This window comes from Gymnodraco acuticeps, unplaced genomic scaffold (genome assembly GCF_902827175.1).
Source record: "Gymnodraco acuticeps unplaced genomic scaffold, fGymAcu1.1, whole genome shotgun sequence".
Lineage (NCBI taxonomy): Eukaryota > Metazoa > Chordata > Actinopteri > Perciformes > Bathydraconidae > Gymnodraco > Gymnodraco acuticeps.
In genome coordinates, this window is record NW_022989810.1 from 5,718,402 (window position 1) to 5,730,835 (window position 12,434).

Sequence of the window (12,434 nt, forward strand, 5' to 3'; positions counted from 1 at the left end):
TCAGTTTCCGATGCGCAGAAGAAAAATCTGGCCCACCCTATATTTTTACAGGCCCACCCTAAAGTAAATTTCTGCCTACGCTACTGGTCCGCACAGCAGCAACAACCAATCACATGAATCTCTTGCCCCCGACACACAAAGCAATAGCAATGTTAAAACTAAGTAAACTGGAAAAAATAAATAAAAAATCCCCAACAGGCGAAAACCTACCAGTTTCACCCACTGTCTCTGCCACCTCCCTCCATGCCTCGCTCCTCTGGTTTGTATCCCGGTAGATGAACAGAGACTGATCATACAGCACCGGGTGATTCACTACCGCCATAATGAATTTTCCCTCACATTTTTCGAATATGAGGAATTACCTGCGTAGTCTCTCCCAACATACACGCGGATTGGCTAGCGCTTGTACCGGCAGATTTGCATAAATGGGATTTGATTGGCTTCCGCCGAGGCGCCAAAAGTTGAACATTGCTCAACTTTTTGAAGCGAGCAACGCCAGCAAACGCTCCACGTCGCTTCCCAAAATACAGTTCTACTAAAAGTGACGTCACCCCATTCAAAGTGAATGGGCAGAAGCGTAACGCACGCCACCGTGTGGACGGGCCGTCACAGTGACTCTGCGCCAGAAACATCAACAAATAAATAAATAACTTAAAAAAAAAATATTCTGGAATATCACCCCTCCACTCCCATTAACATCCCTCAGCTAGCAGCTGCGCTATCTACAGATTCCGTGTTTGTTGACTATCTCCCGTCAGGGCTCTCCCAAGGCTTCAGGGTAGGGGTCCTCCCATCTCCCACAGTGACTTTCGTAGCAAGAAACTTACAGTCAGCCGCTAAAGAACCCAACATAGTTTCCCAGCTCATCGACAAAGAACTTCTCAAAGGATATATAATCGGTCCTTTTAGCTCCTCCCCCTTCTCAGTGTTCCGTTCAAATCCCATCGGAATAGCCACACGTAAATAAAAGGCTGATTTTCGATCTGTCCGCTCCCTGCTCCGGCCCATTCTGCAGCGTCAATAGCATCATCCCTCCAGATCAGTTCTCCCTTCACCATGCCTCAGTGGATAATGCAATAAAGATGATCAAGTTCACAGGGCACGGCGCTCGGCTCTCCAAAGCGGACATTACCGATGCCTTCAAATCATCCCCATTCATCCGTCTCAGTGGAACTTGTTCGGTATTAAGTGGGAGTCCAAACTCTATCTTCGCGTTCGCCTGACCTTCGGGTGCAGAAGCAGCCCCTGCATCTTCAATTCTTTCTCGGAAGCGCTCTATTGGATCCTGCTGAACATCGTCAGAATCCCCTCCGTCCTTCACCTACCGGACGACTTCCTCCCCATAAACCCGCACAGGACAGCTCAGGGATCTCACTGGCCAAGCTTAAACACTGCTTCAGGAGTGAGGTGTCCCTCTCTCCAAAGAGAAAACGTTAGGTCCCGTCACACGCTTAGAGTTCTTAGGCATCATCCTCGACTCCATAGACATGAAGGCGTCTCTCCCCTCAGACAAATCACAGCGCATCCAGGACATCACCAAGTCATACTGCGAGCAACAAGTTATCACAAAACAACAGTCGCTCTCCCTTCTCGTACACCTCAACTTCGCCATGCACGTCATCCCCCAGGGGCGCTCGTTCATCTCCCGCCTCCTGGACGCAGCATCAGCGGTCGACAACCTCCATGACTGCGTTTTCTTAGACGAAGGCTGCCGCTCAGACCTTCAGTTCTGGTCCCTCCTGCTCGCCCACTGGAACGGAATTACTTTATTTTACGATGGCCTCGTGCGTTCCTCTGACTCAATGAGGTCTTCACGGATGCCGCCCATCCATGGGTTTTGGGGGGTTTCTTCCAGGGAGAGTGGTTCGCAGGGTCATGGCCCCGTCAATTTCTACCTCAAGCAAGTTCTCACTAAATCCAGCCTATCACCCATATCATACCCGGGGCATTCCTTCAGGATAGGTGCAGCCACCTCTGCTGCTAATCAAGGTCTCTCTACCTCATCCCTACAACAACTAGGACGGTGGTCCTCCTCCGCCTTCACAACCTTCATTCGTCCGGACATCAGCGCCGTACGGGCTTCCCAAAGATCTCTCAGACCCTAACTATGGTAGTTATACATATAACTGGTGGTGGCTCAAACACATTCACAAGTATACATGTCTCACTAAGGTTCCCGATATTCAAAACTGCATTCCTGTCCTAATTCCGCGGGCCCCGCCCACAGTGAATAATGTCTCGTCTCACGCTGCAACCACATGTAACGGGCTTCATCTCCGGCACACAGGTATTTCATTCCCAGGCCTTGCTCAAACGTATCAGTGTAAAATGTATTTCCTGCAGTCCGCGTGGACTCGGGCCACCGTACACTCCGGTGTCAGTTACAAAGGAAATAAAGAAAGAGTAAAGAAAAAGATATATATATATAGCCTGCGAAGTCAGGCGTGGCGGAAGGCCACCGTACACTTCGGTGTCAGTTACAAAACAAAGGAAAGAGAAAGAAAAAAAAAAATATATATATATATATATAGCCTGCGAAGTCAGGCGTGGCGGAAGGCCACCGTACACTTCGGTGTCAGTTACAAAACAAAGGAAAGAGAAAGAAAGAGTAAAGAAAAAGATATATATATAGCCTGCGAAGTCAGGCGTGGCGGAAGGCCACCGTACACTTCGGTGCCAGTTACAAAACAAAGGAAAGAGAAAGAAAGAGTAAAGAAAAAGATATATATATATAGCCTGCGAAGTCAGGCGTGGCGGAAGGCCACCGTACACTTCGGTGTCGTAGCGGAAGGCTACCGTACACTTCGGTGTCGTGGACGTTGGGCCACCGTTACAAAACGAAACCGCTCGCTCCTCGGCGTAGTCAAGCCCTGCTGGCCAGGCATGCGACCCGCAGGTCGTTTTCAGGTAAGACCGGCACTGATTTCGGCAGTCAGAGTCTCAGCATGACCAGTAAGCTCCGGCAGTGATTCCGGCACAGTGTCGCTCATATACGTGTTAATCTATTATCTCTCCTTCCCAGATCACCAGTCACCCCACAAGGTAAGCAACTCAGTTCATCTCAGTATTCATACTTCACTGGTTTTGGGGATTTCATCGGAGCGGTGCTTTCCCTCCTGAATGATTATCCTGCAAACCGGGGCCTAATCGCCAAACACCATTACATTCTCCTGTTGTATTATCATGGCAATCATTTCATTCATATGACGTGTAAACAATAAATATGTAATTCTTACATCACGTCTCTCCGGTTTGAAATGAAAGCTTTAGCGCAAGTTCAATAAGGAAGACCTAACTCGAGTCACTCACACGTCACTCTATGGCTCCCTTCCCCCCTCATGAAATACGAGGGCGTCACCCCTCAGCAGCCAATCGCTGCACATGCTAAATGCCTTAAATGCCTGCTCTTCCTCCCTGTCAGTTGTCATTGCAGATGATCACACGCAACCCGCCTCCACCCCTCTCGCCTCCTGTCTCCTTCAGGACAAAGCTAAACCTTCCTCCTTCAGACCGGTCTCACCTACTCATCACCACCACCAGTGTCTAGACCCCGGGGATTTCATCGGAGCGGTGCTTTCCCTCCTGAATGATTATCCTGCAAACCGGGGCCTAATCGCCAAACACCATTACATTCTCCTGTTGTATTATCATGGCAATCATTTCATTCATATGACGTGTAAACAATAAATATGTAATTCTTACATCACGTCTCTCCGGTTTGAAATAAAATCATGATGAAAAAGACAGTTTGAGAAACATCACAATGTTCTAATACTGAGACATGATTGAATTACTGTGTAAAGTTATAAGATCAATATAAGATGTTTGGGCTTCACATTTGTATTAGGCTCCCATACAATACCTTGCGAAAGTATTCACCCCTTTGGCTTTTATGCAGTAAAACCTGACATTTTAGTTGATTTTTGGAGAGATTGTAGTATTTGATATGCACAACTTTGAGGACATAAAAAACGATACTGTAATTTTTTTCATATTTTCTTCATATTATAATATATTGTTTTTTTGTATATTTACTAATATATGAAAATATGCAAAAAGCGACAAAGTATAGTATGTCGAAGTATAGTAAGTTGAACATATTAAAAAAACGAGATAGTATAGTATAATATATTAATAAATGTTTCATTTATAAAGAACCAGTTTATGTGGTTGTGTGCGTTAAGTAAATCAGCCTCTGTTCACCTGTTCAGACTATGAGACTACAATAATTGATTATGCTATCCTATTTTCTCTCTTAGTAGAGTGGTGCCCCAACCTTATTAAACGTTATATTAACTACGTAAATAATTCAATCTGCACGAGCAATATATACTACATATGTTGCCCACGTGCGAGGCCCATACATGCTACAAATACTATGTCGTTTTTTGCATATTTTCGACATATTATATACTATGTTGTTTTAACAAAAAATATTGACATAATATAAAATTACTTTTTTGCGTATTTTAGACTTACTATACTATTTATATTATGTAAAATATCTTTACACAATTACAGCATGGTTGAGCAAGGGAGAGTATCGACTCGAGAAAGAAAGGCTGTTTCAGAGTGATTTCATGTGCCGAGTCAGGGTCGCAGTTTCTCCTTACTTCCAGGCTGGAATAAAAAAAATATATATATAATAAAATATAATAAAAACCAATGCAAGTTGAAATTAGTAGAAAAATTACTTTAATCTTCTTAATTTATTATGAACAATAGAAAATTCAACTGCAAAAACAAGAAGGGAAAAAAGCATCTGTACATTGGCTTAGCTTCAATACAAATGCAACATTATGTTCAAATGACATACTTCCAAACACTCCATGTTATGGCAGTTCATCAAAAAAATATAAACAATCTAAATACACTTTTTACAGAATGAACAACAGCAAAAGAAAATATCAGTGCTGTGAGTTGTAAAGATATGAACAAGACAACAAACTGACATCAAGTCAAAAAACCTCGTATAAGATCCAGGGAACCTCGACCAACATGTGCAACAACGACGTAACAAACGGCAAATTACCTTTTACTTCAAATATAAATATGTACGGCACAAATATGTAAAAAAAGCGACACAATTCTTGTAGACATAGCTGTTTGTAGCTTTGTTTGTTCCTGTGGGCACATACAAAATGAAAAAAACAATTGTCCATGTGGAGCTTTTCCTCCGAATCGAGTTTCCTCTCCGTCCAATAGGGTCAGCTCGATAGGGACCTGCTTCTTCTGGAGAATTCTCTGTTTGTTGAGCTAAAGCTCTCCGGAGGTTATCATATTGATGACAATCAGAGCAAAACAGATAAAAGTCATTAAGCCCACCACAGGGAACCAGACTCCCCTCACTCCACTGCTAATTTGGACGAACAGAACGGGGGCAGCTACCACGGTAAACAGTGGAGTCTTCAATATTTTTCTAACCGAATAAGCCTTTTGGTAGGAGGACAATGTTTGGCAAGGCTTTTCTGTTTGAACAGTGAATGGGGGGGGGTTGTCAGGGGAAGACATGGTGCCAGTCTCCGGATGATTCAGGAACTACCTCCAGGTCGAGGTCGGGCGTCACCTCCACCTGAGACGCTGATTCTTCTTCGCCCAGGGTCACATCATGGATCTGACCTGGAGGGAGGAAGAGGAATAATTGAAGAATGAGAAGGGTGCACTAAGAGTGCACTAAGAGTGCACTCCTTGAGATATGTAATAAAAGTGCTTAGTAAACCAGAAGGAACAATTCCATTAAAATGCATTTACAGTGCAGCAGCTCGGATTCTGTATTCAATTTGCCAGTGGCTGTCACCCAAATGAGAACATTATTCAGAAAGCAATTCCCCCTCCTCGTTTTCCAACATTTCTTTTAATTTCTCACATTTTCCGTTCTCTGAAAATGACACACAAACTACATAATAGGACGTTATAGTTGTGGAATATGCTCGTTGTGAGCTTAAAATATAATGTGTGCTTATTAAGTTGACAATATTGAGAGAACAAAACACGATTAGTCACTTTGGAAAAGGCTGAGAGATTCAGACATCTTTTTCTGCTGCTCCAGGCCAAGCACTGAATAGAGTTTTACAGAGGGAGTGTTTTAATGATCTCCCTCTACTGTTGCTGCTTATATCTGAAACCCGTCTTTAAAGTGGACCTATCATGCTATATTTGAAACATATATTTTAGGGCCATACCTATATAAAACATATAGGTTTTTTTTTCAAAATCCCAAACAGATCACCCATTGTAGCCATGCCTCATACTGCTCAAACCCCTCTTTTGAAGCCCTGTTAGAGAAATGCAGATTTTGGGTCCTTAGCTTGAAATAAATAAAGAAGAGGAGGCGGAGCTAATGCCTGATCAGAATTCTACCGGAGATAAAGTTAAATTCGGTTGTGATAAAGCGCCATCCTGTTTAAACCACATCAAAGATTATTTCTGAAACCGTATGGAGCTCAAATGTTTTTTCTCTTGCAGGTTTATCACAAGGTGAATTCCTTTTTTTATTTCCTGCTTTTTTAAAAACACATGTGCTATCCAGTACATTTTAGCTCTGAGTGTTAGCGAGGCTTGCTAATGTAAACAAAGACGTCCAAAACACGTCAGGCATTGTTTCCGATAGAAACTTTTTGTGGGTCTGCCGCCAAATTCACGTCAGTTCGGATGGAATCTGTATCCGCTTGTTGTACACCCGTTTTTAAAAGATTTGGGTACGGAGGAAAAGAGAGAGGGTTTTATTTTCTGACGCTGCGTGAGTTCCCCGACGCACCGGGGACACATATTTATGTATACAAGACATCACAAAGTGCATTTTGCATGATAGGTCCCCTTTAAGTTGCAAGCACATGAGTGTGTGGGAAATAGCTGTAAGCGGAACAGCCACGCAACATACTGTAGAGACAAATACAACAAATGTGAAGGATTACTTTAAATGTTTTTTACTAAATCCTACATTACAAACGGGCCTGGAATCATGAGCAGTCTACAGGGAATTCTTAGATCCTGGTTTCCCAGGAATTCCTGTCAAAACATAATTGAGTTTCTCAGGAAAAATTCCTCCACGATCCCTAGAGTTTTAGCATGTGTGTGCTTGTGTACATTTTTGCACAGAAGAATATTGCATGATCTGAAAGATGACTATGATTGTAGATAAAGTCCAACCTTAAAGGGGCCTTATTATGCAAATGTTGAGGTTCATATTTGTATTGCAGTGACATGTCTCCATGCTTTAATGTTCAAAGACTTCTTTATTTTTCTCATACTCTCTCTGAAACCAGAGCCCAGTCTGCTCTGATAGCTGGCTGGCTTTGTTGTGATCGGTCAACCGCTTAGAGATGTCCCGCCCCTTACTGTATCACATACAAAGTGTTGGAGCACTAGCCAATAGAAGTTTGATGTCACTATGTTACGGAAGTGAACAAAGGATTAAAATGGATGTGTTTCAGGCAGTGGAGGGAACTTTGGGATTTCTACCATTTGCAGACCATTTACATGCACCAGAACCTTTAGAACACCCTCCAGGAAAGCCTATAATGCTACGTTCACACCGGACGCGATGCGAATATTCGCTTCGCTCTAATCGCTTTCACCGCGGCTGCCAGCTGTGTTTACTCGCATCATTCAAACAAGACGCGCTGGCTCGGGAGCTAACTACAACAAAATTAACATATTTTACCGTGATTAAATTGTAATACACGTTTCTAAATGATGCCGAAGTAACAACATACTGATAACGGTTAGTAAAAACCATGAATTAATGCTTGACAAGTCTGCAGACAAGACGGCAGGCGAAAAACCTTTTGAAATGCTTGTTTTCTGAATGGAGATTGGGTCGACCAGGCTAAGCTAACGTTGTATATATATAAACGTTAGCTTAGCCTGGTCGACCCAATGCTCACTCCACACTCATAACAACGGCCTACAGACAAATAAACCAGCGAATGTATTCGCCATGACACAGACAGTCTGTGGTTTGTACTTGTTTAACTTTTGTCCAGTTTCTGAACAGATATGAGGAGCTGTGATCTCTGTGTGCTAACTGCTAACAGCTAATGGCTGATGTTTTCTGGTTGAACGTCAGTAACGGCAGGCTGAGATCCTCACCGCTGATTGGCTTCCGCGAGAACGCGTCATGTGAATTTGACGCTCGAGTTGAAAAAATTGAACTCTCGCGTTTGACGCGGCACAGTTCAATCGCGTGATTCGCGCCGCGTCCACCGCTTCATGCTCGCCGTCGGAGCGAATTCGCATCTGTCCGCGTCTCTGCATTGACTTTACATGTAATCGCGCCACCCCCAAACATCGCATCGCGTCCGGTGTGAACGTAGCATAAAAGCATAATAGGAACTCTTTAAAGTGCTACATCTTAGTAATATAACAGGAATCCTCTGCAGTGTTTTTGTCGACTTTTGTACAATTCAGCCGTGCGTAAGAATATTTTTTTGTTTGAGGTAAAGAAAAGCGTTCAAACTATAAAAATATACTATGCAGACGGTTTAGTCGCTGCAGTTTCATTAATGACCAACTTTTCCTCCCTTTATACGTTTAATCATGCTAATCTGAGGTAGGTACTTGGCTGTAAAACCTGTAAGAAAAGTGGAGAATTTTCCATCTAGCGTGTTATCATGCAAAGATTTTCTAATTAGTTCTTGGTTGTGCTGTTTTTTTCCAGGACTTTAGAAAACCCTGAAAAAGTGTCTAAAACTCTCTAAATCTGGGCATTATTCCCATCGACTTTACAGAAGCTGATGTTCAAGACATGCCTTTTTTGAATTTAAGTACTCCAATCCAGTGGGGGAGAGTGGAAGCCTCTGTCGAAGTGTTGAATAAATACAACAGATCTTCTCCTCCTCAGGTTATTGTCAGTAAGTGCCTGGCAGCCTCGAGGCTGGGTGTTAGAATGGAATAAATAACAATACGTGTGAGTGTGTTGGACGCACCATTAGAGAGCCGTAACTTAAACCTGAATCATAGCACTCAGAAATGATTTTGCATTCATGATTAGCCTCTACAGACATCAAAAAGGAAGACGTTCAGGGCGATCAAAGTCGATGTCATCATCTTTTTCAACAATATCATCGAGATGGAGAGCGTGTGTGTGCATGCACATTAGTGGTGAGTGTGTGGGTGACTGGCATTCTCAGCAGATAATGAAAAGGATCATCAAGTGAAAAGCAGCAAGAGACTTAAGACAGAGAGATAGTTAACGTTCAACACTGTGCTCAGGGACACGTGTGCATGGACTGTGTAATGAGGGATGTGTGATGGCCCCTCGAGACCTCAACAAACACCTGCACAAACACAACAAGGTGGACTTCATTATAAAAGGCTTATCCATCCTGAGACTTTTGGAATCAAGTGGACTCAGTTGATTGAGAGACAAGTACGGAAGAGGATTAGAGCAACGTGATTTTTCTTTTTATAATCTGACCAAAAGCCATGTTCATTTTTCTGGGAGACATTTTTGAGAAAAAGGAAGAATTCTAAGACTTATTCTGCAAATCTGTATAGGATTACATTCAGAGTTCTGACTTTTTTTCTCCGAATCCTGACTTTATGTCCTTAATTTAGACTTTTTCTCAGAACTAAAAAAAGAACAAAAAACGTTTGGTCATATCTAAAAAACAAACAAATGGGCCTAATCCCATTCCGTAGACAAGAGAGGGATGACTACTGTTTTTTGGAGTATTTCTAGTCGTTTGAGTGACGATGCCAGTCAAGTTGCTCACCGAAGCTGTGGGATCTCTTCATGTGGTGTTTCATGTTGCTCTTCTGGGTGAATCTGATGCTGCACACCTCACACTTGAAGGGCTTCTTTCCAGTGTGTTTGACCATGTGGACCTGCAGAGCACTCTTCTGGTTGAAGGCCTTGTCGCACTGACTGCACTTGAAGGGCCGCTCGCCTGCAACAAAAAGAAAAAAAGGTTTATTGATAATTCACTGTTGGTATTTGCGTGAAATTGTGCTATTCCATTTTAAAATCCACGTTTAGTACATTGTGTTGATTAAAAAAATATTCCTGTGTCAGTGTTACTCATAAATGCACAAACCTCTGTTGTTTTACCTTTGTGAGAAAACCCTGCTACTGCCTCATGTTGTCTTTGAACCTTTAGCTACACTATTCATCTGTATCATATGTTTAAAAATTACTATATCATCTACAGGGTTGGGAGGGTTACTTTGTAAATGTAATCAGTTACTGATTACTGATTACATGGCTCTGAAAGTAATCCGAATACAGTTACAGTTACGTGTCTTAAAAAAGTAACGTAATCAGATTACTTTTAGATTACTTTTGGATTACTTTCTTTTTCCATCACAGATGGGTATGTTTTGGTGTACAGGAGACACAAAAAGCAAAAGGAATGTGTTTTTACTGTTTTAATGGCTTATCAAGAGCACAACTGAAACACAACATCTGAAACGATGTAACAACATAATTAACTTTTTGGGGATGCAGTTTGGGATGTGAGGAGTGAGGGACACGGCTTAGAACGAGCGTGTCGCCTTCTGTCCTGCCAGTGTTGGCAGGACATGAATTACAATGTCAAACTCGGACTTCATTTTAAGGACATTACGGCCAGGGGTGTAGAGCTATATTTGTTTAAGCACCGGATTGGCAAAACAGGAGAGTGTGTGCACCAGTCTGCCTTGATCTATGAATTCATGTCCGTGACTCTCACAGTATCTGCTGCCCGCAGCTGTTTTATAGAAGGAACACCTCCTTCACTTCATGAAATCTCTGCAGCACCAGGAGGCAGCGGGAGGGTTAACTCAGCCTCTGAGAAGACGAGCACGCAGTGCCTTTCACGCACCGCCTTCACCGTGTTTACCTTCAGAAATAATCATTAGTAAGGCTAAAGAAAGAGCGACCGCAGGCTGATGTGTTTTAACCACACACACGCGATTTAAACGCAGACTTGTGTTCCTCCATGTTTCGCTGTTATTGTTTCACTGAGCGGACCCGCGATTTTTTTTCAAACGCTTTTTTGGTCCATCTGCGGCGGTAATAGGTTTTGTGGGCTGTGATGATTCGGCTGTACCTTTAGTAATGAATATTAAATGTTGTGAGGAAATCTTTCCACCAATAATTCCAATAAGTAATCCAAAATGTATTCACTTCAGGTTTACGAAAGTAACTGTAATCAGATTACTCGTTTTTCAAATGTAACGCGAGCTGAATACAGTTACTTGATTTTTGTATTCTGATTACGTAACGCCGTTACATGTATTCCGTTACAACCCATTCCTGATAATCTATAGATACACCAGGAAGGCAAGGGATCCTATTCAAAAGTAATCCTTGGCTGCACAGCTAAAGGCCATTTTGTATTCAATGCACATTCATTGGGCTACAGATAAAGGTGGGAAAATGCCTGGAAAAAAATCCGAATGATGATGGGTATGAAATGTTGCTTCTTGAGATAAAATACAAAAGTATCTTAATGGTTTTTAAATGGAGAAATTATAATGGTCCATTTATTTACATTGAAACCTGATAATAAGTATGACTGGGTGCTTAGGATTTCACAGAGATATGAGGTATTTCAGGAATGCTTATTTTTCGTCTCAGGGAAAGCTATAAAAAAACCTTATGTGTTCATGTTTTCATATTCTGTTCATTTTACTCTGTTTTCCATAACTCTTTAATTTGAACACAGTTATTTGTTTCACTAGTCCAGGGGTGGCCAACCCGCGGCTCTCGAGCCGCATGCGGCTCTTTGCCTAGTTTCATGCGGCTCTTCAGTTCATATCGAATTTTATATGTGTGAGTTTGGGGGAGAGACACTGACTCCTTACTAGTGTTGCACGGTGTACCGATACTTGAAAGGTACCGCGATACCCTGCCGTTAAAAACGTTACGATTCCTCCGTTTCATTAGTATCGGTACTTTAAGAATGACGGGGAAAAGTACTCCGGTGAGAAAGCGCCGTTTTAATAAGAGCCGTGTGTGTTCAGCACTCTGCTTCCACTCCCTGCACTGCAGCCGTGCCTGCAGTCCCTCCCCTCTCAAGCACGCTCTAAGTCCCTCCCCTCTCAAGCACGCTCTAAGTGCCTCCCCTCTCTCGTGCACGCGCTAGCTGCCAGAGCATGTGAGAAAACGAGAAGCATGGCTGCAAGTGGGAGTGCAACTGCCGCTGCGCCTCGGCTTGTTGACAAAAAAGACGCCAGGAGCGAAATTTGGAAGTATTTGAGCTATATCTCTGACAGTGAGGGCAAGCCTACGGACACCACGAGGCCTGTCTGTAAGACATTTATTAATTGTATTTAATACGAATTCTTGTCATTTATTTTATTTATTGTTCTCATTATTTAAACGTTTGTGTTATGGTTCTGGTGTGAAATAAAGCACAATAATTACATTTAAGACCGTTTCCCTTTTTTTAAGAAAATATCGAAAAAGAATCGGAATCGCAATTCTTGACTTGGTATCAAAACTAAAATGT

The 12,434-nt window shown here is 42.5% G+C and overlaps 1 protein-coding gene across 1 annotated transcript in view; it reads right to left on the reverse strand.

Annotated features, from left to right (window-relative positions):
• Positions 1-4,675: 4,675 nt before the first annotated feature.
• Positions 4,676-12,434, reverse strand: part of LOC117555106 (zinc finger protein 236-like) — a 72,914-nt gene continuing 65,155 nt past the window's right edge. Inside the window, 2 exon segments of the mRNA XM_034229836.1 lie at positions 4,676-5,619; positions 9,717-9,890. Coding sequence (XP_034085727.1) covers positions 5,498-5,619; positions 9,717-9,890 — 296 coding nt within the window. The 3' untranslated portion in view covers positions 4,676-5,497.